General features: G+C 43.5%; 1 protein-coding gene across 2 annotated transcripts in view; it reads right to left on the bottom strand.

Moving 5' to 3' along the window:
* The window catches only part of LOC128472406 (mitogen-activated protein kinase 14), a 132,448-nt gene extending 114,161 nt beyond the window's left edge, over positions 1-18,287 (bottom strand). The window contains exons 1-2 of one of the 2 annotated variants that reach the window (XM_053454242.1): positions 18,077-18,287; positions 1,470-1,599 (exon numbers count right to left, since the gene is read on the bottom strand). In XM_053454242.1, coding sequence (XP_053310217.1) covers positions 1,470-1,599; positions 18,077-18,195 — 249 coding nt within the window. In that variant the 5' untranslated portion in view covers positions 18,196-18,287. The remainder of the gene's footprint in view (positions 1-1,469; positions 1,600-18,076) is intronic. The other variant, XM_053454241.1, reaches the window with a different exon arrangement.
* Positions 18,288-26,953: the final 8,666 nt, after the last annotated feature.

Genomic DNA, 26,953 nt, shown 5'->3' with positions numbered 1-26,953 from the left:
TATTTTATTTTTTAATTTATTTTTACTAATCACACTGTGATTAGAAAGCTGGGCTCCATTGACTTGCATGGTGAATGCAGTACCTGTATTCAACCTGCAAGTGGAGCCAAAGTTCTCTAGATGGTCTGGACCATCTAGCGAACTTTTAAAATGTGTGGTTCCTGTTACAGGACGGCGGCCATCTTCCTTGATGGCGAAGATTGCCGGCAGCTGCGGCTGTGACCGCTCTCCGGAGCGGTCACAGCCCATCAAAAGGTTAGTGTTTGGTGTCGCTGGATGCCTCCTGATCGAGGCATTCCAGCGACACCATTTAAGTTTAGGAGGCGATCGTCGATCGCCTCCTAAACGCTTTTAAAACGGGCGTCCGCCGCCATACAAAGTATGGCGGATGTTGACGCCCCGTGGAGGGGCCAGAGATGGCCCCTTCGTGCCGATCGCGGCGTTGCTGAATGCCTCGAGGTCGAGGCATTCAGCAACGCTTTTTGGGTGCAGAAAGCGATAGTAGATCGCTTTCTGCACCCGTTTAAAGACGTGCCGGTACTGGCACGTCAATTGTCGTAAAGCACATGCTTTTCCGTGCCGTGCCAGGACCGGCAATTGTCATTAAGGGGTTAAATAGGAAATAAGATGATTTGATCAAGAAAATGGAAATGGACAAGAAAGCCCTTGTTCTGAAAATAACATAACTTTTGTCGGCATATTACACGGGTGAGGAGAAAATTACAGCTAAACACGATCATTGCAAAAGGTCCCAAAGTGTACAAAAAATAAACAGTCTGGTCCTTAACCCCTTCAATCCCAGGGGTTTTTGGTACCTCAAAGCCCAGAGCAATTTTGCCATTTTTGGGGTATGTCGGTTTAGCGATTATTCTCTGTTCCTGTGAATAGTGTACGCATGTAAACTATATATTGTTTTTTCAAGGAGAGATAGAGCTTTCGTTTGATACCATAGTTGGATCCCCGCAGGGGATATCCTGCCCTCCGATGACCTTCCGGGTTACGTCAGCAGTGACGCAACCCGGAAGGGAATGCCCGATCGCGCAGTTTACCGGTAACAGCTTACCGGCTTTCATGCCGGAAGCTGTAACAGGCGATCGGACAGCAGAAAGCCGGCAAAGCTGGCTTCTGCTGTCAGTGGGGAGTCCAGGCTGTCAAATGACAGCCTGGTCTCCCGTGCAGCGGCAGGGATGTGTCCCTGACGCTGCACGAAGGGCTGGACGTACCGGGACGTCCATAGGGGTTTCTTTGTGGGCGTTTTTTGGACGTCCCGGTACATCTATAGGGGAACGAAGGGGTTAAGGGGTTAAGAGAAAAAAAAAAACATTCTTAGGTCGCTTTCTAAGCTTATTTAATGCCATGACGTGTGTGGCATATCATTAGTCATTAAGGGTTAATAAAGCCTTCACCTCATCAACGCACCTGTTAAAATCGGAGTATTTTTTATATGTGCACCAAAGAAAGTTACTCACGTTCTCATGTTTCATGTGCTTAAGCAGACGCAGCTCTCTATATGTGCGCTTGGCATGGATGATGGACTGGAAAGGCCTTGAGAGCTTTTTCACTGCCACACGAAGTCCAGTATTAGCATCAAATGCCGAGCTGTTAAAGAAAAACATAAGTGTGTAACCTGAAATGTATGACAAAAAAAAAAAAAAAAGTTCTGATGAAATTAAGTATCATCATCATCTGTGGCATTTAGCATCAAAACCAGAAGCATGCAAATTCTTGGGTGGGCCCATCTGATTGCTCTGTTGGGTACTTACTGCTGTTGATATTTTTAGAACCCATTAACCCCTTCAATCCCAGGGGTTTTTGGTACCTCAAAGCCCAGAGCAATTTTGCCATTTTTGTGCTATGTCGGTTCAGCAATTATTCACTTTTTCTGTGAATAGTGTACCCATGTAAACTATATATTGTTTTTTCAAGGAAAGATAGAGCTTTCTTTGGATACCATAGTTGGAGGATTAGCTGAAAATTTAGAATTCGAAATTTAGTAAAAACTAGCAAAAAATAAGAAAAAAAAAATCCTAATTTCTTTTAAAATTTTCCCTCTGAATCCTCACAAAATTAGGTAAAGTGACAGAAAATTCCATCCAAATTTATCAATTCAGTTGTCCCGATTTCAGAAATACCTAATTTATCTAGAATTTTCATACTTTTCCAGCACATAAAGCCAACATACTATAAGGTGTACATTAATTTATACAAAGCCGTAAAATTTTTACATTAGGTATGATGGGACTGCAACTCTAATTTTAAACAAATAAAACAAAAAACACTCACAAAAAGGTATATATTTCTGTAAAGCAGACAATCCAGGCTATCCTATCAAGGGTATTTGGGCATTCAACATGCAGGTATTTGGCCACCAATCACGGTCAAAGGTGGCCACAGAAATTAGTTCCTGCACTTTTTTCAACAACGCGTCTTAGTATTTTGTAGTATTTTTAGGATTTTTTGTACGGGGTATGTGTTACGGCAGAGAAATATATCCTAAACTGTTCAGCCGCCTCTCCTGATTACGGAAATACCCCACATGCCTAGTTTTTTTGTGTGGTTTTCTGGACATTACAGGGCACAAACGGGACCATGCTCGTTAATGATTCCAAACGTGAAATTTTCACATTTTGCTTTAGTACACCTATGTTTCATTTGGGGCTGTTTAGCACCCCCCTAATTATAAATACCCCCATAAAAGTATATATTTCTGTAAAGCAGACAACCCAGAGTATCTAATCAGAGCATTTGGACAATTTTCATGCAACCATGTGACCGCCAATCACTGCCAAAGTCAGCCGTTGCTCTAATTTCCTGCACTTTTTTCACTAACACTTCTGTGTTGCGGAGGATTTTTTGGCACAGGGTATGTGTTACAGCAGAGAAATCCAGCCTACAGTGTTCAGCCGCCTCTCCTGATTACGGAAATACCCCACATGCCTAGTTTTTTGTGGTTTTCTGGACATTACAGGGCATAAGTTGTAACGCGCCGGCATACTGGATCACGGTGTGTGCTAAGCCAATGCTATCTATGAAGCAGCTTAGCAGTCCCCCAGGAGAACATGTTCCCATAAAAAGTATACCTTTTTGGAAAGCAGTCTACCAGAGTATTTCACCAAGAGCATTTGGACATTTTCCTTGCAGCCATTTGGCCATCAATCACTGCCAAAGTCAGCCGTAGCAATAATTTCATGCCCTTTTTTCGCCAACACATCTGCGTTGTTAAGGATATTTTGCACATGGTATACGTTATGGCAGAGAAATCCAGCCTAAAGTGTTCAGCCGCCTCTCCTGATTACGGAAATACCCCACATGCCTAGTTTTTTTTTTTTTTTTTTGTGGTTTTCTGGACATTACAAGTTGTAACGTGCCGGCATACTGGATCACTGATTACGGAAATACCCCACGCGCATAGGTTTTTTATGCATATGGTTATTTATGGCAAAACCGTATGGAATTGTGCCAATTGAAAATACCCCCGTGGCTCACCCTAACACAAAAAAAAAAAGTATAACGGAAATTTAATAATCTACCTTGGTGTGGTAGATCATGAAGCACTCATCGATGCAGAGTCCTGGCAAAGAGGGACAGGAAGGGCAGTGGTACCTGGAGTCCTTCCTAATACCCTTTTTGTAACAGACTCTGCATCTTTTCTGAGGCTTCTGTTTGGCACCAGTGGTGGAGATTGTAGAAGGAAAATGCCTGCCGGTAAAACGCAGGATATTCTCATCCTCCACGTTAGGGATTGGCTGCTCAAAGAGAATATCCCTCAGGATTTTGAGCTCGAACTCTAGGAAGGTGTAGATCTTCCCAGTGGCACATTTCTTGTACAACACATGTGTTGTACATGGCAACCTGGGTGAGGTACACACCACCTTTTTGTACCAGGTCTTGGTCTTACGCAGCACCGGGTACGGTTGCAGACACTGGTCAGAAAGATCTACACCCCCCATGTTCTTGTTGTAATCGGTGATGCACTGAGGCTTGAGCCCCTGAGCATCACCTTCCCCACGTACACTGACAGGTACCACCTTCTCTTTGTGTATAGTGAAGAGGATATACACATCCTTCCTGTCAGTGTACCTGAGGACCAACAGCTCCTGACTGCGCAGAGCACTGGTAGTGCCGCGCCTCTGCTTTGGGTATGTAAGGGTTTTAGGATAACCCTTGCGGGTTGGCCTAACAGTGCCACATGCTGGGGTCTGCTGTAAAAATAAAAAAATGAAACAAATCTGGGCCGGTATAAAAGTTATCCACCCAGAGGTGGTAGCCCTTATTCAAATAGGGGGACAGCAGGTCCCACACTATCTTCCCACAGATTGTGGGCAGTCAGGGGGATCAAGGTGACTGTCCTTCCCTTCGTAGATTCTGAAGGAAACAGTATATCCCGCTCCACTCTCGCAAAGTTTATATAACTTTACACCGTACCTCGAGCGCTTGGACGGGATATACTGTTTGAAGTTCAGTCTACGCTTGAATAGGACCAGTCTATAGGAATAGGACTCGTCTATAACCACATTTTTATCGGGGGTATAAAATTCAGGGAATTTACTTGAAAAATAATAATGGGCCTCAATTTATATAAACGGTCAAATTGGGGGTGCATTGGGAATTGTCACTAAAATGTAAACATTTTAGGAGCTCAAAGTACCTGTTCCGGGGCATTATTTGGGGAAAAGCAGGGGTGGATATTATGGGATCTGTGCTCCGATATGATCGCATAGTGGGCTTTTTCACAATGCCCATCATAAGGGTCAGGGCCCAAAATTTTCTAATTTCATGGGGGTCAGTGGGGTACCAGGTCTGGCTTCTGTCTCCTCGGTCAGCTGCCTGACACTGGGCTGCATAGATGTTTGTATGAGCTGCTAGGAAAAATGACTTTGGCTCACTAGCATCAATGTCAATCTGATGCCAGGAGTCCCAGTAAAAGCAGGGATTACTGGGTCTATCATATTTGGGGGTACCCAATTATATTTAGAGTCAGGCTCTCCACGCCTTGCTTTAGCAGATGGACCCTGGCCATCATCTTCTTCCTCTGACTTTTCATTATCTGACGTAGGGCTACAACTAACGATTATTTTCATAATCGATTAGTTGGCCGATTATTTTGTCGATTAATCGGATAAAAAAATGAATGTAATTTTTTCATTTATTTAAAATAATTTAATAAACAAATGATGTTAAATACAAACAGCAGAAAAAAAAACTTTGATAAAATGCATTTCTTGTCTTTATTTCCCAACCAGCCCCCCCAATTTATGCACATTTGAGCCCAGGCTTGCCACGCGGCCTCCCAGACATGCCATGCTGCCTCCCACATATGCCACTCCACTGTACCCCCACATATGCCACTCCACTGTACCCCCACATATGCCACTCCACTGTACCCCCACATATGCCACTCCACTGTACCCCCACATATGCCACTCCACTGTACCCCCACATATGCCACTCCACGCTGCCTCCCACATATGCCACTCCACGCTGCCTCCCACATATGCCACTCCACGCTGCCTCCCACATATGCCACTCCACGCTGCCTCCCACATATGCCACTCCACGCTGCCTCCCACATATGCCACTCCACGCTGCCTCCCACATATACCACTCCACGCTGCCTCCCACATATACCACGCCACGCTGCCTCCCACATATGCCACTCCTTGCTGCCTCCCACATATGCCACTCCACGCTGCCTCCCACATATGCCACTCCACGCTGCCTCCAACATATACCAATCCACCCCCACATAATGCCACTGTGCCTGATACGCCTTATACCCCCGATACACCACTCCATCCTCCCCAGACATGCCACACTGCCTCCCAGACATGCCACGTTGCCCTCCCCACATATGCCACTCCACTCTACCCCCAGATATGCCACTGTGGCCCCAGATATGCCTTATACATCCTGATACACCACTCCGTCCTCCCCAGACATGCCACACTGCCCTCCCCACATATGCCTTATATAATGTATATGCCTTATACCCCCAGATATGTCACTCTGTCCTCACCAGATATGCCCGATATCTCATAGTCCCCTCATAGAGTCACAGACCCGTTCACAGCACACTGACACCATACTTTTATAAATAATCTTCACTGCCCCCAGGATTTAGATTCCCTTTAGTCTGCCCCCCTTTATCTCTAACTGCACCTTAAGTTAACTTTATTAAATCAATCAATCAAATTAACCCTCAGTCCTCATCATTAAATTAACCCTAAACACCCCATTAACCATAACTACCCCTAAATTAACTCTAAATACCCCATCAAAACAGCTACCCTAAATTAACCCTAAACACCCCATTAACCACAGCATCCCCTAAATTAACCCTAAAGACCCTGTCAACCACAACAGCCCCTAAATTAATCCTAAACACACCATTAACCACAACTGCCTCAAATTAACCCCAAACACCCCATTAACCACGGCTGCTCCTAAATTAACCCTAAACACCCCATTAACCATAGCTGCCCCTAAATTAACCTTAAACACCCTATTAACCATAACTACCCCTAAACACCCCATTAACCATAGCTGCCCCTAAATTAACCTTAAACACCCTATTAACCATAACTACCCCTAAACACCCCATTAACCATAGCTGCCCCTAAACACCCCATTAACCATAACTGCCCCTAAATTATCCCTAAACACCCCATTAACCATAACTGCCCCTAAATTAACCCCCACCTCCCCTAACTTTCAGTAGCCCAAATATTAATTTTATACTTACAGTTAGATGAGTGTCACATCCATGTGGTTCTGGCCTTCTGGGAGAAGGAAAGGGGCGGGGCCAGTTGTCACAGTGATTACAGGGAGGGACTGGTAAGTAGGAGCTGCTGCTGTGAGTCACTCAAACGGATTATATAATGAGGGGTATTTTTCAGAGCATTTTGTAATCAATAATAATCGATTCAACTAATCGATAATGAAATTCGTTGGCAACGAATTTCATTATCGATTAGTTGTTGCAGCCCTAATCTGACGCACAGCTAGATAATACACATCAGACTGAGTGAGGAAGTCATAAGCCTCCTCGGCTCTGAAGACATGTTGCGCCATTGTACACTACACCTACCTACCCACCCAATTTCTAAAACCCTACACTATCCCCAATTCCCTCTAACCACCCACCAAACTAAACTTTTTTTTGTATTTTTTTTTAAAGTTTTTTTTTTTTTTTGAGGATCGTGGGGAGGAAAGGGTGGGTTGATTTAGGGTAAGACAGGAATTTGGGGGTTTATATATGATTTTGTTTTTGCACTAAACACTGCAGCTCTGCACGATGATCGATCTCTCTCTATCTCTGATCGCAATAATGGAGGAGAGAGGAAGAGCATCTGCAGTAACAGTCACACGATCGCTGTGATTGGTCATCACAGCGATCATGTGACGTTACTGCCGGGTGTGTGGCACTGGGGGCAGTCCCCCAAGTGGGGGGGATGTGGGGCATTTCCCCCAAGGCTAATGACACACCGGAGGAAATCATAGATCTGTAATAGTTTACCGGCATTCGTGCCGGAAACTGTGACAGCTCCCTCATCGGAGTGATCGGGTAGCCCAGCAGGGTCTAGACAGACCCTGCAGGGATACCCGATCCTCCAGGTGACGTCACCTGGAAGGGAAAACCCGATTGCGCATTTCTATCTGTAACAGTTTTCCAGCTTCGCGCCGGAAGCTGTTACAGGAGATTGGGCAGCAGAAAGCCAGCGATGCTGGCTTCTGCTGCCAGGGGGGAGTCCAGGCTGTCAAACGACAGCCTGATCTCCCGTGCAGCGGCAGGAATGTGTCCCTGACGCTGCATGAAGGGCTAGACGTACTGGTACGTCCATAGGGGTTTCTTAATGGGCGTTTTTTGGACGTCCCGGTACGTGTATAGGGGATTGAAGGGGTTAAAGGCAGCCAACATAAATACAATATATTTTAGGGATACATATGCATGCACAGGCTCAAAATGCATTGTTTTCAATGGGTTTAGGGACTGCCTGTTGTCCTTAATGGGTTAATAGGTGTTCCTTAACAGATATAATAACAATAATGAACATCTTTTCAGTAGCGGTGCGCGAGCCTACTCACAATGCTACTCCACTGGTTTCAGTGCATGGGGCTACCTTGCACCTGAGGCAGCCTGAAGGAAAATTTAGCCCTTCTGCAGACAAGCAGCAGGGTTAGGATCCAGATTAATTTAGGGGCAGTTATGGTTGATGAGGTCTTTTGGGGTTAATTTAATAAGGTTAACTTAAGGTGCAGTTAGAGGTAAAAGGGGGCAAACTAAGGGGAATCTAAATCCTGGGGGCAGTGAAGATTAATCCTGTATTTATTTATAAAAGTATTGTCAGTGTCTTGCGACTGAGTCTGAATCCATGAGGGCACTATGGCATATCTGGGAGGCAGTGTGGCAAGCCTGGGCTCAAATGTGCATAACTGGGAGGACAGGTTAGGAAATAAAAACAAGAAATGCATTTTGATCAAAGTTTTTTTTATTCTGCTGTTTGTTTTTAACATCTTGTTTGCTTATTACACTATTTTAACCCCTTCAATCCCCTATGGACGTACCGGTACGTCCAGCCCTTCTTACAGCATCAGGGACACATCCCTGCAGCTGCACGGGAGATCAGCCAAGACCGCCCCCTCCCGACAGCAGAAGCCGGCATTGCCGATATATACAAATATTATACCCTGCTGCCGATATATTACATCATGCTGTAAATATTTATAAACATTTGCCCCTGCTGCCCATATATATAATATAAATATAAAACCCTGTTGCCAATATATATTTAATTTTTTTGTCCAATTTTGGTGTGTTACTTTGTGGTAGAAATTGGATAAAAGAAAATCAATAACAAATATATATATAGTACATGCTGAAACCACTCCTATCATGCCCAGGCATACCCAGGTTCCTCCCCCCACTTATACAACCATGGTATCACACACACACATCCATATACTCATTCATACACTCTCCTTCACCCCCTTACCTGCACTGCAGATCTCTCTTTGCACTAACTTCTTTAGTCACGCCCACTTATCTTGTAGAAGTCCTGCAGTGGGAGCATAAGGCCTCTGTCTCCCTGCTCTGCCGCGGTGCGCGCTGCTTCACTGCTGAGCGCCGGAATATGACGTCATATTCCGGCACTTAGCGTGAAAAACCGGCAACGCAACCAAGGTGAAAACTTATTCCTGAGCAGCCGCTCGGTGCCTCTTTCTATCCTCCGGCTGTGCAAAAAAAAAAAGCCGTTTCAATTGGAGGGCAGATGGGGGAGGCACAGCATGATGTAGGGGGGCGTGACCCCCTCTGCCCCCCTGCTGATGCCACTGGGTAGTAGAAGCATTATTAAACACTCATCTACAGAAGGCTTATTTTTTTCCCTCAGAAATCTCATATAAAGTGGATATAGAGGCAGAAGGTGATCATTGTTGACCTTATTTGCATGTGCCTACCTAGAATCTCTTGTGGTTGCGGCAGCACTATGAGATTTCTGAGAGTCCTAAAATTAGCGCTTTATCTTAAAACAATTCTCGCATGGAAAGATGTAAAATATTGGCACGTTAAATGCCCATTGGGGGTCTACTTTTAAAAAAATATGACTTGGTGGGGTAAATTGCATTGGCCAAGTTCAATAATGTCCCAATTAACAGGGGCAAGCATAACCACATGTCAAATCTTCAATTTGAAAAATGCACACGTCCCACACATGTGGGGTATCACTGTACTCAGGAGATGTTGCTAAACACATCTTGGGGTGTTGTGTGACAATTACATATACCAGGAGCTGTGAATTCTAACCTATAGTACAACGTGGGGAAAAATACACACACAAAAAAAAACAGCATTTGAAATACCCTGGGGTGTACTAAATAGGGCAAGGGCAGCGGATCAACAAATGTCAAAGTTCAAAACTAAAAAATGTACATGCCCCAAATGTGGCCCTTTTGTCCCCAAACGACCAGGCAAACCCATGCATGTGGGGTATCACTGCGCTAAGGAGATGTTACTACATATTGGGATGTTATGTGACAGTGACATATAGCAGGAGCTGTAAATTCATACCTGAAGTAAAACGTGTGTGGGGAAGAAAAAAAAAAAATGACTACCACAAAGTTTGACAAAGTCTGGTGGTAGAATTAGTGCATGGAAAGAGTTACAATACCAGCATTTAAAATATCCTGGGCTGTCTATACTAGGGCTGAAACAACTAATCGATAAAATCGATAATCGATAATGAAAATCGTTGTCAACGATTTTCATTATCGATTAATCGGATCGATTTTTATCGATTATAAAAAGCGTTTTTTTTCAGAGCAAATGCTCTGAAAAACTCCTCTCCTTATATAATCCGACCTCAAACAGAGATCGGATTATAACACCGGAATCCAGATCCCCCGCTACGCTGCAGGGGATCTGGATTCCCCTCACTGTCGGCCGGTCTCTCACTTCCGTCTCTCTCCCCCTCCCATCTGCCTCCTCCCCCTCCCATACATCACTCTGCCTCTCTACCCGGCACCGTTACTGACAGGCACTTTCCCTGCAGCTTCATAGAAGCCTCAGTGTAAGTGAAGGCGAGTAACAGAGTCTGTCTGTGCGATGCAGACCCCCACCGGCTGACAGAGAATCATCCTCTCTGACAGCCGGTGAGGATCTACATCGCACAGACAGACTCCGTTACTGCCCTTCACTTACACTGTGGCTTCTATGAAGCTGCAGTGAAAGTGCCTTCCGTAACGGAGCCGGGTAGAGAGGCAGAGCGGTGTATGGGAGGGGGGAGGAGTCAGAGGGGTGTATGGGAGCCACCCTCCAATACACCACTCTGGCTCCTCCCCCTCTCATACGCCACTCTGCCTCTCTACCCGGCTCACTGGTGTCTTGTCAGAAACGGAGGTTCACAGGAGGCAGCATGGAGTATGGGAGGGGGGGAGGAGGCAAAGTGATGTATGGGAGGGGGAGGAGCCAACGTGATGTATGGGAGGGGGAGGAGGCAGAGTAGAGTATGGGAGGAGCCAGAGTGGAGTATGGGAGGGGGAGGAGCCAGAGTGGTGTATGGGAGGGGGAGGAGCCAGAGTGGTGTATGGGGGGTATTATGAATTTTTAGGGCATATAGGGGGTATAAGGCATATGGATATTAGGCATATCAGGGGGGCATAAACATATCTGGGGGTAAAAGGTATATCAGGGGGCTCAGTGGCATATCACTGGCATATAAGGAGTATAAGGCATATCAGGGGGCACAGTGGCATATAGGGGGTATAAGACATATCGATATTAGGCATATCAGGGGGGCATAAAACAAATCTGGGGGTAAAAGGTATATCAGGGGGCTCAGTTGCATATCACTGGCATATAAGGAGTATAAGGCATATCAAGGGGCACAGTGGCATATCATGGGGCACAGTGGAATCTGGCATATTAGAGGTATAAGGCATATATGGGGGCAGAGTGGCAAGCTGGGGGTCAGATGTGCATAACTGAGGGCAGTTTGGTAAATAAAAAAACTTCAAACAAGGCTTTTTTCTCAGTTTTTATTAAATATGAAAAATAGTTAACATATGAATTAATATTTACTAATAACTTCGTATTAAAACCTAGTTTGAGAAACACCGTGTTTGGGTTCTTGTAGCTTTTATTATTATGTCAGTAAAATAAGAAGGCGAATAGAGAGAGGCCATTACAATAAAGAGATGAAAGTGTAAATTGTACGTTTTTTATTGCAATTTTTCTTCAATTTAAAATAATGTATTTTTTTATCCGATTAATCGACAAAATAATCGGCCAACTAATCGATTATTAAAATAATCGTTAGTTGCAGCCCTAGTCTATACATGGTTTGAATGGCTTCAAAGATATCTGAAATAGTACAATATTTCAAAGTGGTTTTTAAATAGCAAAACGCTACTTGTGCTTATTGCCCAATAACTTGCAGAAAAAAAAATAAACATTAAAACATTGGGTATTTCTGAACTCAGGACAAATCTATTTAGCAGTTTTTTTCATTAGCTTTTATAGAAGCGTAAAAGATTTTTCAAGTGAAAAAGTCCTTTGTTGTCTCAATGTTTCACTGTATTTTATAGTCAATGGTGTGATACAATCAAAGTAATGACATCTAAAGAAAGCCCTTCTTGTCCTGAAGAAAAAAATATATATATATATATATATATATATATAATCTTGTGTGGGTTCAGCACAGAAAATTATAGCTAAACACGAGCAGCGCAGACATTTTAACATTTTGACGTAATAAGCAATTTTTTTCTTTACTATTGATGACATGGTATGAGGCAGCATTAATAAGCTGCCCTAGATATTGCCTTAAAATAGATACTTAACTAGCTTCAGTTGGCTCCAATCAATCACACAAAAAGTCAGTCTTGGAGCAAATCTAGACTAGATTCTTCAGTGTTCCAATACACTTTCTAAATACACACACTTGTCCTATATATTTCATTCAGGTACCTACAATTAAATAACTAAATCAAGCTCTTCTTGTGGCTGCAGAACCTTTAATAAGACTTTTAGTTGCAACGTGCAAGTACCCATCCTCTGCAATAAACTATGTTTCTGGGGTTAAAAAAAATAAAAAATAAATAAATTAACCCCTTAAGGACAATGGGCGGTCCCTAGACCCATTGAAAACAATGCATTTTGAGCCCGTACATGTACGGGCTTTGTCATTAAGGGGTTAAAGACATAATCGACATAATGCCATGAATTTTAGATATCTGTTTGTCTCTTCTATAGAAAATCAATGTGCGTGCTGTAAACTTCCACTCACTTGTGTTCATTTCACTGCTATTGGAATCCAAAACAGCCTGTCCCAAGGAAGGAAACATGGTGAGTCACAGGTTGTTGCGAATAGGGCCGCTTAGCCACAGATAAGTAAGGGTGCCCATGCGGACCACTGTCCACTGCGGAAAGCACCTACAAAGGGCACATGAGCATAAGAACTGGACCACGGAGCAATGAAAGAAGGCCTGGTCTGATGAATCACATTTCCTTTTACATCATGTGGATTTCCGGGTACATGTGTGTCGCTTACATGGAGAACACACAGCACCTGGATGCATTCATGGAGGCCACACCTCGCAACCTACAAGACTTAACCCCTTCAGCACCGGGACGTACCTGGTACTTCCTGGTTACTGGTCACCGGTAGACCGGGACGTACCAGGTACGTCTCCTCCAAAAAACGCCCCCACATCACCACGATCGCGGCGATCGTGGAGGCGCTGCTGCTACTGTCTGCCCAGGAGTCCTGGGCAGACAGCACAGCCTCTCTAAACCCGCCCCCAAGCCTACGATCACTCCCACGGAGTGATTTTGTAGGCAGAAACAGCGATTGCAGAAAGATCTGCAATCGCGGTTTCAGCTGCCACAGGCAGCTTCAGGGAAGGGGGGGGGTGTTGAATGGGTCCCCACACAAGTGTGGGGACCTGACACAACACCCCCCAGCTGCCTGATCGCTCCATGAGAGCGTCAGTGCAGCGTTAACCCCTTCAATGCCGCGATCGCAGCATTGAAGGGGTTAATTCCCGTTTTGTAGGGGGCTCTGCTGCTGGTGGTCTGCCTGGAAACCCAGGCAGACCAGCAACAGCAAAAACGAGCCCCCAGAAGTCCTCTGATCAGTCCTGTAGGACTGATCAGAGAGACTCCTTCCCTACAATCTTCAGTCTATTGGAGATTGTGTCCCAGCTGCCAGAGGCAGCTTCAGGGACAGGGAGACAGGGTTCTTTGGTCTCCACATGAGTGTGGAGACAAGCCCCCCCCACCTTCACCCTTCCTCAGTTAACCCCTACCCCCCTCTTCCTCAATTAACCCCTTCAATGCTGCGATTGTGTATGACCCCCATCGCAGCATTGCAAGGGTTAATATTAGTCCCCACAAGCTTGTGGGGACTAAATACCAGTCAATGCTGTGCTTCAATGGAGCATCAGCATTGAAAGAGTTAAAAAAAAATGTAAAAAATAATAATAATAAAAAATAAAAAAATTAATTAATTTAAAAAAAATTAATAAAATAATAATAATAATAAAAAAAATAACAGCACTGACCTGAAAGTCCAGGGTGCTTCCAGGTCAAATGCTGGGCTGATCAGATCGCTCCTGGCCAATAGGAGTGATCGGATCATTATGGCAGCCCACGGATGACCCTGCTCTACAAAGAGAGAGGGGTCATCTAGGGTAATTATGAAAAACACAAATTATTAATAAATGAAATAATCATAATTATTACCTGATCACTTGTCGGTGACATTTTAAGTGGCTGATTATTGATCGATCTCCCTGATTGATGTCAGCGGCCTAAACCTGTCACTTACAAGCAATCTGATAAAAAAAAATATTTAAAAAAATTTAAATGCACATGTTCCAGTTTTGCCCTCATAGCTTCCTCAAATAATGCATGAACCATGCATGTGAGGCCTTGTTGGAATCAGGGGATCTTGGTGAACAAAATGGGGTGCTTTCTTCCACTGTTGCGCTTATGGTGTGCAAGAAATTCAGTGCAACATTGAAATGTATGCGTTAAAAACGCAATAAAATAATTTCCCTGTGAAGTTTGGCAGACATCAGTGAAGAAATGGCTAGCTGAAAACTGTCAAAACTACCTTAGTTGAACACCTTGACTTGTCTACTGTTCATAAATATATACTTTTATGGGGTAATTTACATTGGGGGCTTCCAAAATGTCCCAAATGGGATATGGGCCCAGGAAACCAATTTCTGAAAATTCCAAATGTGAAAATGAAAATGCGCATGTTCCGGTTTTGCCCTCATAGCTTCCTCAAAAATTGCATGAACCATGCATGTGAGGCCTTGTTGGAACCGGGGGATGTTGGTGAACACAATTTGGTTTTTTTCTGCAGTTGCACATATTCTATACAAAATATAATATAAAATCTAAAGCAACATTGCAACATATGCAAAAAAAACCAAAAAAATATAAAAATACCTCAAAATTTGGCAGCAATTGGCCATAAAATCCCTGTTTGAAAAGTGTCAAAATGACCCTAGTTGTACACCTTGACTTATCTACTGTTCATAAACATATAATTTTGGGGGGATAATCAGTATCTGTGACAACTATTGCAGTTATTAGACTACCATGCCAAATTTGAAAAAAATTACATTTCAAAAACGTAATGCATGCCTTGCAATATTTGCCCTATACTGGTCAAAACAGATAAAAATCCTGGCCATGTTGGGTGGTTTCCAAATCAGGACAACTTAATGAATATATTTGGGATAATTTTTTCCCATTGGTTCAATGTGTGTACAATTTGTATGTATACAAAACTGTAAAACTGCGTTTTTTTCATTTTTTCCCCACTTTTTCCAGTTTATTTCAAATAAAACAATGTACTACCCAGCTTAATATGGTTTCAAATGAAAGCCCTACTTGTGCTGAAAAAAACAATATATGATTTGTGTGGGTGCACCACTTGATAAGAGAAAAATTACAGTTGAAGAAAGACATGGCAAAAACACAAAAACGGCTCTGGTCCTTTAGCGACACCCTAGCTTAAAAATCCCGGTCCTGAAGGGGTTAAAAGATCTGCTGCTAACCTGTTGTTGTCAGATACCACAACACACCTTCAGAGGTCTAGCGGAGTCCATGCCTTGACAGGTCAGGGCGGTTTTGGCAGCAAAAGGGGACCTACACAATATTAGGCAAATAGTCATAACGTTACAGTTGATTATTTTATACTGCAGCTACAAAGTCAGGGTAGGCCAGCAACAACAAAATGGAGCACCTCCCAAGCCTTTGAGCACTCCTGGTTTACCAGAGATCATGTCCCAGTTGCCATAGGGAGCAAACCTTATGTTTCTCCAGTCTTCAGCTTTTTGCTTCTTCAATCACGTCAAAGTGGCGATATGCAGTTTCTACCACACAATCAAGGGCGTCTCTGACGCTGCCTATGGCAGTTGCTACGAAATAGCCTTAGTGGGGTGTTAAAGGCGTATATATGCGTTGATGGTACTTAATTGTAGCACATTGTAGCAGAGTGTAATTTCTTCAGTGTTGTCACATGAAAAGATAAATTAAATTATTTACAGTTGTGAGTGGTGTACTTTTTAATTACAAAAAAAAATGTCTTGCATATGGTTTTAAAAAGCCCTACTTGTCACAAAAAAAATATTTCACGTGGTTTCACTGAAAACACACAAAGAAATGTTCTGGTCCTATAGCATAGAATAGCCCTGGGTAATTAAAGGGTTAATTACAGTCCTATTAATCAATAGTTCTTCAGACACAACATAAACACCACTTGCTCTATTCACTCATAATTCATAAGACTATCTTTGAACCCAACTTGTGAAGAAAACTTATAAGCTTTATTTTTGTTGATGCATTTTTTTTTCATTAACCACACATGAGGAAATATTTGGTTCAGAGTCGTATCATCAGACTTATATCAAGACGTGTGAGGTGTGTGTTGCCCAAATAGGCTAATATTTAGGTTTCTACACCACAAAGTTTTATTCATAAACCATTAGAAATAAGAACTAGTTGAATACATCCATAGACTGGAAACAACACACTCACTCCAACCTTCATATACATACATATCGCAGATCAGAAGCAATTATGTGGCAACTTCTTGCCTATGTTACCCAAGAATTTATACCATTCGACCTGGGAGCTTTATTTATTTTAAATTAATGTATTAGTTTTATCAATTAGTCCTGCATCAGCCAATTAGGTATCAGTTCTTCACTGTTATACACAGGGGCAAAAATGCATTTTAAACATCTGCCTTTTTTTGGATAAGATAAGTGGTTGGCTCCTGGGGTCCAGTTTAACAATCAATTATCCCATTTGTGGTTGTCATTTAAATGGTTAAATCACGTTTGCCATACTTCACTTTCAGCAACACACACAATGAGCTTACCTGAGTATTTCTATTCAGAGCTAGAAGCCACATTACTGATGTTGGATGACCTATTGTCACATCAGCGGCCTATCCCCAAGCCCCATACATTCGCCTTTACACTTTGGGCAGGATTGGAGCCGTAATTGTGAGATTCTTGCAATTCTGGCAACAATTTCAGATACCTAGAATAGAATTCCAGTGGTAGTAGCCCAGGCAAAAAAATCAGCATTTTAGAATGGGTATGTGGCTCATTACAAGGGGCTACTTACTTTATAATATGAAAAGGTAAGAATATAACCCTATACTAGACAAATGCCTCAGTTTTTCCTTTTCTGTCTCCTTCTACAGTAGCAAGCAGTATACTTAAGAATGTTAGCCAAGAACAGACAAAATGCAGAGGTTGAGGAGGCAGCTGGTGCATGCCATCAGATGTCCCTCTAAGCCCTGCACAAGCCAAGCCAGTCTCTGCCACAACATAATCCCTCTGAGACGCCATAAGGGACGTAATGCTTACAGAGAGAAAGAGTTTGAGTTGGCAGGTATAACTCCTCTCTTCACAAACCTGGACCAAGCAATTCGTGCCACTTTTGTCCCCAATGAGTGCATCAGTGTTTTACAGCCCTAAAGCCACAATCATAAAAAGTGTACTTTTTCCAAGATATATTTTACATAGATACCTACAGTTCAACAGTTACATTAAAAGTATTGTTAAAGCTCCAACCCTAGCAAAATAGCTAATCACATCCTCTAAAAATAAAATGTTCATCCATAACCATCATAAACGTTGTGAGGTATAGCCAACTATGGCTGTAAAATTCCCAATATTTACAACATAGTTTAACTCACAAACATGTTTAATTGACACACACACTACAATTCTACAGGTGAGCATCGTACAGTATAAGCAGGAGAGGAGAAAATTAAAATGCACCAAAGGCCACGCAAAACGGGACACAAAGTGTAGCATAAAAAACTTTAACACGCAGACTGAAAGAAAAAACTAAACTAAAAAAGTAAATTACAATAAACAGGGGAACACAAAATAACAGGGTTCCATCCTTGTTTCTCTGTATAAAGGAAGACCTATTCACCAAAGTGTGGTGGATAAGAGCACCCACCAATTATTAAAATACTGTGAGACGCTATTTAACTAATTTTCCCTACGGTAACTAACTCAATTTACAGCCTTGACTTACCACACAGAACCGTAGGCCCCAGATCCTACAGGTGTCAAGTTCTGGTACCTCTGTGGAACTTCCCATAGCGTTTTGTTTAGTTCCTGACGATAAAACCCAACAGGCGAATTAGCTGACATCCCTGCAAGACCCCCCGAAGGGTCAGAAAAAAAATCCTGTTTCCTCCAAACCTCGCTTCTCTTTTAGAAAACCGGTAGTGAAAACCAGGAAGTCTCGCGATAAGTCACTAAAGCCTTGCGTCCGATTATTCCTACTGCGCACGCTTATCCTGATGAGATGTACAGTTGGTGAGAACGAGGGTGGTGTTTTCAGTCTTGCATTAGTTGCGGAGATTTAAAAGAAACGTCTCTCCTACTTTATATGATCGTAGATGGAAGAGTAGTAGCACAAAACTCCCGTGGTTTAATAAGAAACACATTACTGGTGGCTTTATAATGTTTTTGTTAGTTTGTGATTTTTTATTTCCTTGAATTTTCCAGTTTTGAAAGATAGGATCGTTTGTTACCTTTAACCCCTTCAGGATCGGGTTTACACTAAATGACCAGAGCCGTTTTTGTGCTTTTGCTATGACTTTATTCATCTGATTGCCCAGTAAATTATTTAGTGCACCACACGCATTGTATATTGTTTTTTTTCAGCACAAGTAGGGCTTTCTTTTGAAATAATTATATATATAAACTTTCATTTAGTATAAAAAATGTGGGGGGAAAAGGAAATATTTTCACAGTTTCACCTATAAAAACTATATATAACCAGTTCAAATGGAAAAAAGTGTATTTGGCCTGTTTTTTGAAACACCACATATGTCTGGTGTTTTCATTTATTTTGGCACTTACAGGTAAAATATGAATTAGAAGACGACCTCGAAAATAAGACAATGGGATATTTTTCAAAGCATTTGCACTGAAAAAAACCTTGTCTTAAAATCGAGCAAATACGGTACATTCCATAGCCAACAGTCAAAGTTTGCGCTTCTGAAATTGAGTGTTTTGGTAGAGTAGTTACACGTTTAATTTTCGGAATTTGTGAAATTCACAGAACAGTCCCTCAAAATGTATCAATTCAGAAATACATCATTTATATAGACTTTCCATACTTTCACACCAGCTATAGGGAACATATTATAAGGTGTACATAATGGATTAAAAACTTTTGAATTTTTACATTTGGTATGATGGTATTGCAACTTAACAAAGAAGTAAAAAAAATACCCACAAAAACAGTGATACTGATCAAATTTAATTCTGGAGTCACGCACACCAATCATAAAAATGTTCAATACATCAGTGATGCCAAGTGACTCAACCCTCTTGGAGCTCAATGGTCTCTCTTCCTGTCCAGATTCCACGACACCAACTCCTACATCCCCGGCTCAAAGACTATCAAGGAGCAAAGCCCTCTCTCTAATGTTTTGTATTTACACAGAAGGCAACCAGATCCAGGAACCTATTGTTCCCAGCGATCCTATCATCTCTACTGTAACTTCCACCTTATTCTCTCCTTTACTGAATCATATTAAGGAGGCTCAAGGTACCGCCCCTGCAGAAACACCTGCAGGCAAACTATTTGTACCCTCTAATTTGAGGGAAAAAGTGCTCACCATGTCCCATTCCTTCAAGACCGCTGGACATGTAGGAATAACACGACCCCCGTCCTTCTTGGAGAAATGATTTGAAAAAACTTTGGCAAAGCCTGCCATATACGTGCCTCCATTAATACACTCAAGGTCCTTCATTCTGGTCAAATCATGCCGCTTCCAATTCTAGATCACCCCTCGACAGGTAAATTGAAACACGTCACAGGCTGAATAGTAATATGATATGGTCTGTATTGGAGAAGCTGGCAAATACAGGCTGTAGACACGACCAAACAGGACACAGGCACAAAGGCAAATGTGCAGCACGATAGCCCCCTAGTAGGGCACACAATAGTGCTAGGATGCTGTAGCTGGAGCTACTCTTTGGAACATGGCTGAAAGTCCACAGACAGGGCACACGGCAGGGCACTGGGCATCCGGCAGAGCACTGGGCACATGGCAGGGAGCCCTCAGGCAGGGCACGCAGCAGGGAGCCCTCAGGCAGAGCAGACGTAGTCAGGCAAGCCGGGTCAGAACCAGAAGGACGGTATCAACATCAAATCGGAATCCAAGGAACAAAGTTAAAAATTTGTTAATTCGAATCAGAATACTGTAGCAGGTGAACTGGGCCAGGCAGTAGCCATGTGGACAGTAATACTAAGGTCCGGAATGGTGGAATAAGCAAGTATTTATGGGGGAGGGCTGCACCCAGGTAAGCATACGCAGCTGATCAAGTCATAGGATATGCACTACTGATGGTCTGAAAGGTGACCTCTAGAGGCTGAAATAGATATGACACCTATAAATACAGTCTAACGGTGGAATCCTGACAATGGATGTTATTGTTGAGTTACCTCCTTCCCACTACTACACTACCATGCTAATCGTAGTCAACCGCTTCTCGAAAATGGTACATCAAAACTATGCTTCTTTACTCCAACTCTTTACTTGACCCTCTTCAATCTGGACTCTGCTCTTGACATTCTACTGAGACCTCCCTTACAAAATTTGCTAATGACCTACTCACTACTAAATTCAAGGGCCACTACTCTATGCTAATCTGCTGTTTTTGACATCCTCTTCAATTTTTAAGCTCTTCATGATCATGAAATCCAAATCTACCTATCCTCTCCTGATCTCCCTCTCTCTTTGATCATGTAACTAACTGCCTTGCCATTGTCTCTAACTGGATGTCTGCACAATTCCTAAAACCCTCCCCCAATGCTAACATTCCCTCAATATGTCAATGGTGCAATCATCTCCCGTACCATTATACTCCCTGCCTTCTTGTCACCCTTGACTCTGGCCTCTCATTCAATGCCCACATCCAGTTATATTTAAAAAATCTGCTGTCTCTATCTTAAAACCATTGGCCGCTTTTGTCTCTTTCTAAAACAAAATGCCACTAATGCTCATGTTTATACCCATATCTCCCATCTACAATCCACCATGAACCCTGCTGGCAGACTTCGTCACCCATCGCTTTACTAAGACCTCTCCCCTCTATCAGTCTCTTCACTCTCTGCCTGTGTACTTCAGTATTAATTTGAAAATCCTGACTCTTACTTTCAAAGCTCTTCATAACGGTTCCCCTACTTACATATCTTTACTCATCTCCAAATATACTCCCACGTGGTCTTTTTGCTCATTCATCTGTCATGTAGTCTAATTTCTAGTTCTCATGCATGCTTGCAAGATTTCTCAAAGGCTGCCCCTATCCCCCCGGAATGCTCTCCTGTGGCCTATCCATCTTTCCCCCTACCTTCAAAACCCTCAAGATCCACTTCTTTAACACCTTCAGGCCCCTATGGACGAACATGTACATCCAGAAAAGACATCCCCTTATAGACGTATGTGTGTCCAATCCAAAATACAGCAGTGCGCTCCCGTGCACCCCGCATCTGACCCGTTCTTGGGGACTGCCACACATCTGAGGCAGTCTTCGAGAACTAATGATCCAGCAGTACAACCATGCAATCAGTGTAATGATTAATGAGGTGATGACTGTCTCCTCAGTCTTTTTGATATGAAGGAGAGAGACCAGGTGTGTGTAGTAAATGCAAATTGCAAACTAAATCTACCCATATATACCTTATCCCAATTTAACCCTTCCCTTGCCCTCCATCCTTATATACATATTAAAAAATGTTTAATTAAGTTTTAATTAAGCATTTAATTATTTTTTTTAAAATCTCATGCTGCTGCCACAACCACAAGGAATTCTGGGTAGGCGCAGAATCCCTTGTGGTTGTGGCAGGTTTATTCTATTACCTTTAGAATTAAATTTAAAATCCTGGTACTAACAGATAAGGCCCTCCATAACACTGCTCATCAATGCATTTCTGCCCTCATAAACAAATACTCGATCATTGCATTCTTCCAATGGGCTAAGGCTCTCCTCCTCACTTATCACCTCTTCCTTTTCCCCATCTACAAGACTTCACTCAGGTTGCCACATATCTTTGGAATCTTCTTCCACCGAACCTTCAGCATTCACCCTCCCTCTCAACATACCATCTTAGCTGCTAGAACTTCCTTGTCACTGATACAACCACCATATTACCTCTCACCCTTTCCCTGTGCTTTATGTTTGTCACCCCTTTCCCTCAAGATTGTAAGCGAGCAGGGCTCTCTCCACCTAATGTATTGGTTTGTCTCAGTCTGTCAATTCTCGTCTTGTCATACCCCTTGAATATATGTATTGTATGAAGTGCTGCGTAAATTGTTGGCATTATGTAAATAAAAGATAATAATAATATAGCAGCCTAGATTTAGTTCATAATTTATTTTTAGTTGATAAAATGCAAAAGTTTTCCCAAACAGTTGGCCCACCTCAAGCAGAAGCGCAACACTACCAGTGCTTTGCGCAATAATGAGTTGTTGGCCTTAATGTATGGTGACTACGAGTAGTAACTGTCTGTGTACGCAGAAGTACTCAAAGCTCAGTGCATCATCAAATACAACAGAAACATGAGTAGTGTAGACCGGTGGCGGATCCTGTATGTGGTACCCCCACTTTAAAATGTAAGATACCCATACCTGGGAACTTCTAGGCTCCGGCTACCTGGGGACACGCCTAGGACTGCCTACTGACATTAGCTGTGACGTCCTGTGACGTTGGTGGGAGTGCCTGCAAAAAAAATGAATGTTGGCAGGAATATTTATTTCACTAATTTATAAATGTCAGCTGGAAAAAACCTAGAAAAAAATAAATTAATTTATAAGTTTGAATAAATATAATTTACTGAATGGATATGGTACAGCATTACCATATTACTTTATACTGACCCAGACATTGATTGCGGTACAGCGAAACCCCCATCATTATACACTGAGCCAGACATTGACAGTAGTGTAGAATAACCCCCATCACTATATACTAAGCCAGACATTGATGTGGTAGGCCTCTGCCCATGAAGCAGCCTGGCTGTGCCACATCTGCCCTTGAAACAGGCAGCCTGCCTGTGTCACCTCTGACCCTGAAACAGGCAACCTGCCTGTGCCACCTTTGCCCCTGAGACACCCTGGCTGTGCCCCCTCTGCCTCTGAAACAGCCTGCCTGTGCTCCCTCTGCCTCTGAAATAGCCTGTCTGTGCCACCTCTGGCCCTGAAGCAGCCTGTCTGTGCCATTTCTGCCCCTGAAAAAGTCTGCCTGTGCCATAGATACCATAGGCCTAGCAAAACACCCTGATCCAATATACCAGCATAATCCATCTTGTGACCACAACACAAAACCTGTGCACAAAATCCTAAACAATACATGCATGTTGGTGAAAAAGGTGTAGGAAATTATTGCTACAGCTGACTGGCAGTGATCGATGACAAACCATGCATGTGAGGCCTTGTTGGAACCGGGGGATGTTGGTGAACAAAATGTGTGTAACGTTTCACCCTGTCTGGAATTGTTTGAACTCTGAGCTGCTCATTTTCATTTCCAACAACTATTGGCCGCCCTTGCCACTCTGAACCACTCAGAGTGATTATTATGTCCAGCTGCACTTAGACCTGATTACCATGTCCAGGTGCACCTTGTTTCCTGATTATCACAGCCTATATAAACCTGCCCAGCCCTTCAGTCTGGGCCTTGACATTCATGTTTTAGGACTGCCTGTATGGTTCCTGATCTGCTCCTGAGTTATGGCCAGCGACCCACAAGTGGACACCACAGCTGAGTGCCCTGCAAGTGGGTGTACCTGTCGTGTGTGTGTGTGCCCCCTCCCGAGGGCTTACCTGTCGTGTGTGTGTGTGCCTCCTCCCGGGGGCGTACCTGTCGTGTGTGTGTGTGTGTGTGTGTGCCCCCTCCTGGGGGCTTCCAGCCAAGAGACTTTCCTTGTTTATATGTTGTACCATCATCTGTAATACAACTATTATCAGCATCTTCTGTCTGTGATTTATTTCCTGCACCTGTCTGTAACAACCCCAAGCCATCATGCATCGTGGGGTACAGACAGAGCCCCTCGTATCCCCTGCACCTGGGCTCCTATCAGACCTGCTCACCCGGTCTGTGACAGAATGTCAAGGCCGTTACAAGGAGTCCGCGGGGATACCTGCAGTATTGGAATTGTTGGTGGAATGTGTACTCCACTTATGCAAGTCAGTAAGGACTGTGTTAGAAGTTGATTGCATGGACACCAAGACCAAGTCACAGACACAAAGAAAGAAGGCTGCTAAAAAGAGCTTTAAGCGATAGCCGCTCACCAAAAAGGAAATGCAGAGAAGGAAAGAAGACGACCTGTGCGTTTATTGCGGAGGGACTGGCCACAGGATAACTTATTGTCCACGCAAACCAGTCAAACCGTCCGCAACCCACATTGAGAAACCCCATGCCCAGGAACCTGCATATGACGCCAGCAACGTCACAAAGCAGGAGCATACCCTGTCGCATCCAGACAGGTGAAGCAGGGGTCAGATGACCTCCAGACCTTGTCTGACGCCCCTGAGTGGTCTGATATGGGCAGTGCGTCATCTGAGGCGCATGTAACGGACACATCAATGGATATCAACCCCCCCAGCTGTTTGTGCGGTCAGGAACACCACTCCTACCACTCACAGGAGTAGGAAAAGGACACTCCTTAGGGGCTCCTAGCAACGTCCTTGCATCAGATGGAAAGATCGTGCACAGAACTGATACAGTACGAACAACGTCTCCGTGACCAAAGGTCCAGTAAGTGTTCCTCTTTTCCACCTGCATCCCAGCCCTGTCTTGGTGCTATTCAACACCAATCGGAGGAAATCTGTGCACAGGGCGAATACCTGGTGAATTCAGGAGTAGATGTAGGACAAGACAAGCACTTACCGGGACTATCACATCTCTCTATCCAGCCAAACTCGGCACAACAGAACCACTGCCATCAGATCTCGTAGTGACTTCCAACGGAAATGTGATATGTTGTGAAGGTCTGGAAGGGTTTGAGAAAGCACTACGTGCTAGAAAGAAGTCTCACCGCAGATGGTGAGACCACCGCGCCACAGGTCTGTGAGCATCCGGAGGCTGCTCCTTGTGGTCGGGGTATGTAACGTTTCACCCTTCGCTGTCTGGAATTGTTTGAACTCTGAGCTGCTCATTTTCATTTCCAACCACTAGTGGCCACTCTGAACCACTCAGAGTGATTATCATGTCCAGCTGCACTTAGACCTGACTACCATGTCCAGATGCACCTTGTTTCCTGATTATCACAGCCTATATAAACCTGCCCAGCCCTTGCGTCTGGGCCTTGACATTGATGTTTTAGGACTGCCTGTATGGTTCCTGATCTGTTCCTGAGTTACGGCCAGCGACCCACAAGTGGACTCCACAGCTGAGTGCCCTACAAATGGGATATCTGCAGTCTGCCCTGTAAGTGGGCTTAGCTGCCGTGTGTGCCCTGTAAGTGGGCTTAGCTGCCGTGTGTGTGCCCCATCCCGAGGGCTTCCTGCCGTGTGTGTGCCCTGTCCCGAGGGCTTCCTGCCGTGTGTGTGCCCCGTCCCGAGGGCTTCCTGCCGTGTGTGTGGCCCAGTAAACCAATTTGTGAAAATTCCAAATTTGAAAACTAAAATGCGCATGTTCCAGGTTTGCCCTCATAGCTTCCTCAAAAAATGCATGAACCATGCATGTGAGGCCTTTTTTTCTGCAGTTGCACATATTCTATACAAAATATAATATGAAATCTAAAGCAGCATTGCAACATATGCAAAAAAAAACCCAAAAATATAAAAATACCTCAAAATTTGGCAGCAATTGGCGATAAAATCCCTGTTTGAAAAGTGTCAAAATGACCCTAGTTGTACACCTTGACTTATCTACTATTCATAAACGGTTTATTTCAAACAAAACAATGTACTACCCAGCTTAATATGGTTTCAAATGTTAGCCCTACTTGTGCTGAAAAAAAACAATGTATGATTTGTGTGGGTGCACTAGTTAATAAGAGAGAAATTACAGTTGAAGAAAAACATAGCAAAAATGGCTCCGGTCCTTTAGCGACACCTTAGTATCAAAATCCTGGTCCTGAAGGGGTTAAGATCAATGCTTATTTATACTCCCCCCCCACACACACACTCTGTAACAAGTGCTTACTATGTTTAATGGCATCACTTTATATTTCCAGTCTCTAGCTTTAAGTACAGCTGTTGGAAATTAGGTTCTGCTGAGCACTAGAGTGCTAGTTTTAAGTTCTGTACACTCCCAGTGGCTTTATTAGAGTAAAGTAATTTATTACTCACAGGCTGTTGGCAGTGATCGATGACAAACCATGCATGTGAGGCCTTGTTGGAACCGGGGGATGTTGGTGAACAAAATGTGTGTAACGTTTCACCCTGTCTGGAATTGTTTGAACTCTGAGCTGCTCATTTTCATTTCCAACACTTTTCACCACCTCACATTTAAAAATTTTGATCTCATTAGATTTGCCCTTAAGTTTTTTGGCCAGAAGACCTTTAACCTCAAAGTGAATAATTATGTACTTGAGATTTTGAAGGTCTGTAGCAAGGTGAGCAGAGAAGAACAGGAATCTGAAGTCCAAGGACTGTTTATAGTGCCGCAGGTATCTACTCCTCCCCTGTGCTGAACAAGCTCCTCACTTGATTGGTTGCCAGAGAGGAGTGATTCCACGGCACCTGGTTCACTGTTTCTGTGTGTGAACGTCATTGGTGGATAGTTGTTGTGGAGGCAGGCTTTACCTTCCCACAGGTGTGCTGATGTCTGGGCAACACATGGGGTTTGCTGTAACTTTAGGTCGCGGTTGTGGCCTACCGCGCTACCGGGTAGTGGAGGCCTGCAGTGACGGAGGACAGCTTGGGAGAGCAGGTAAGGGTGAGAGGGG

The sequence above is a fragment of the Spea bombifrons genome, chromosome 2 (assembly GCF_027358695.1).
Source record: "Spea bombifrons isolate aSpeBom1 chromosome 2, aSpeBom1.2.pri, whole genome shotgun sequence".
NCBI classification, from domain to species: Eukaryota; Metazoa; Chordata; class Amphibia; order Anura; family Pelobatidae; genus Spea; species Spea bombifrons.
The sequence above is the reverse complement of the archived record's forward strand: the minus strand, read 5'-3'. Positions and strand labels throughout refer to the sequence as shown.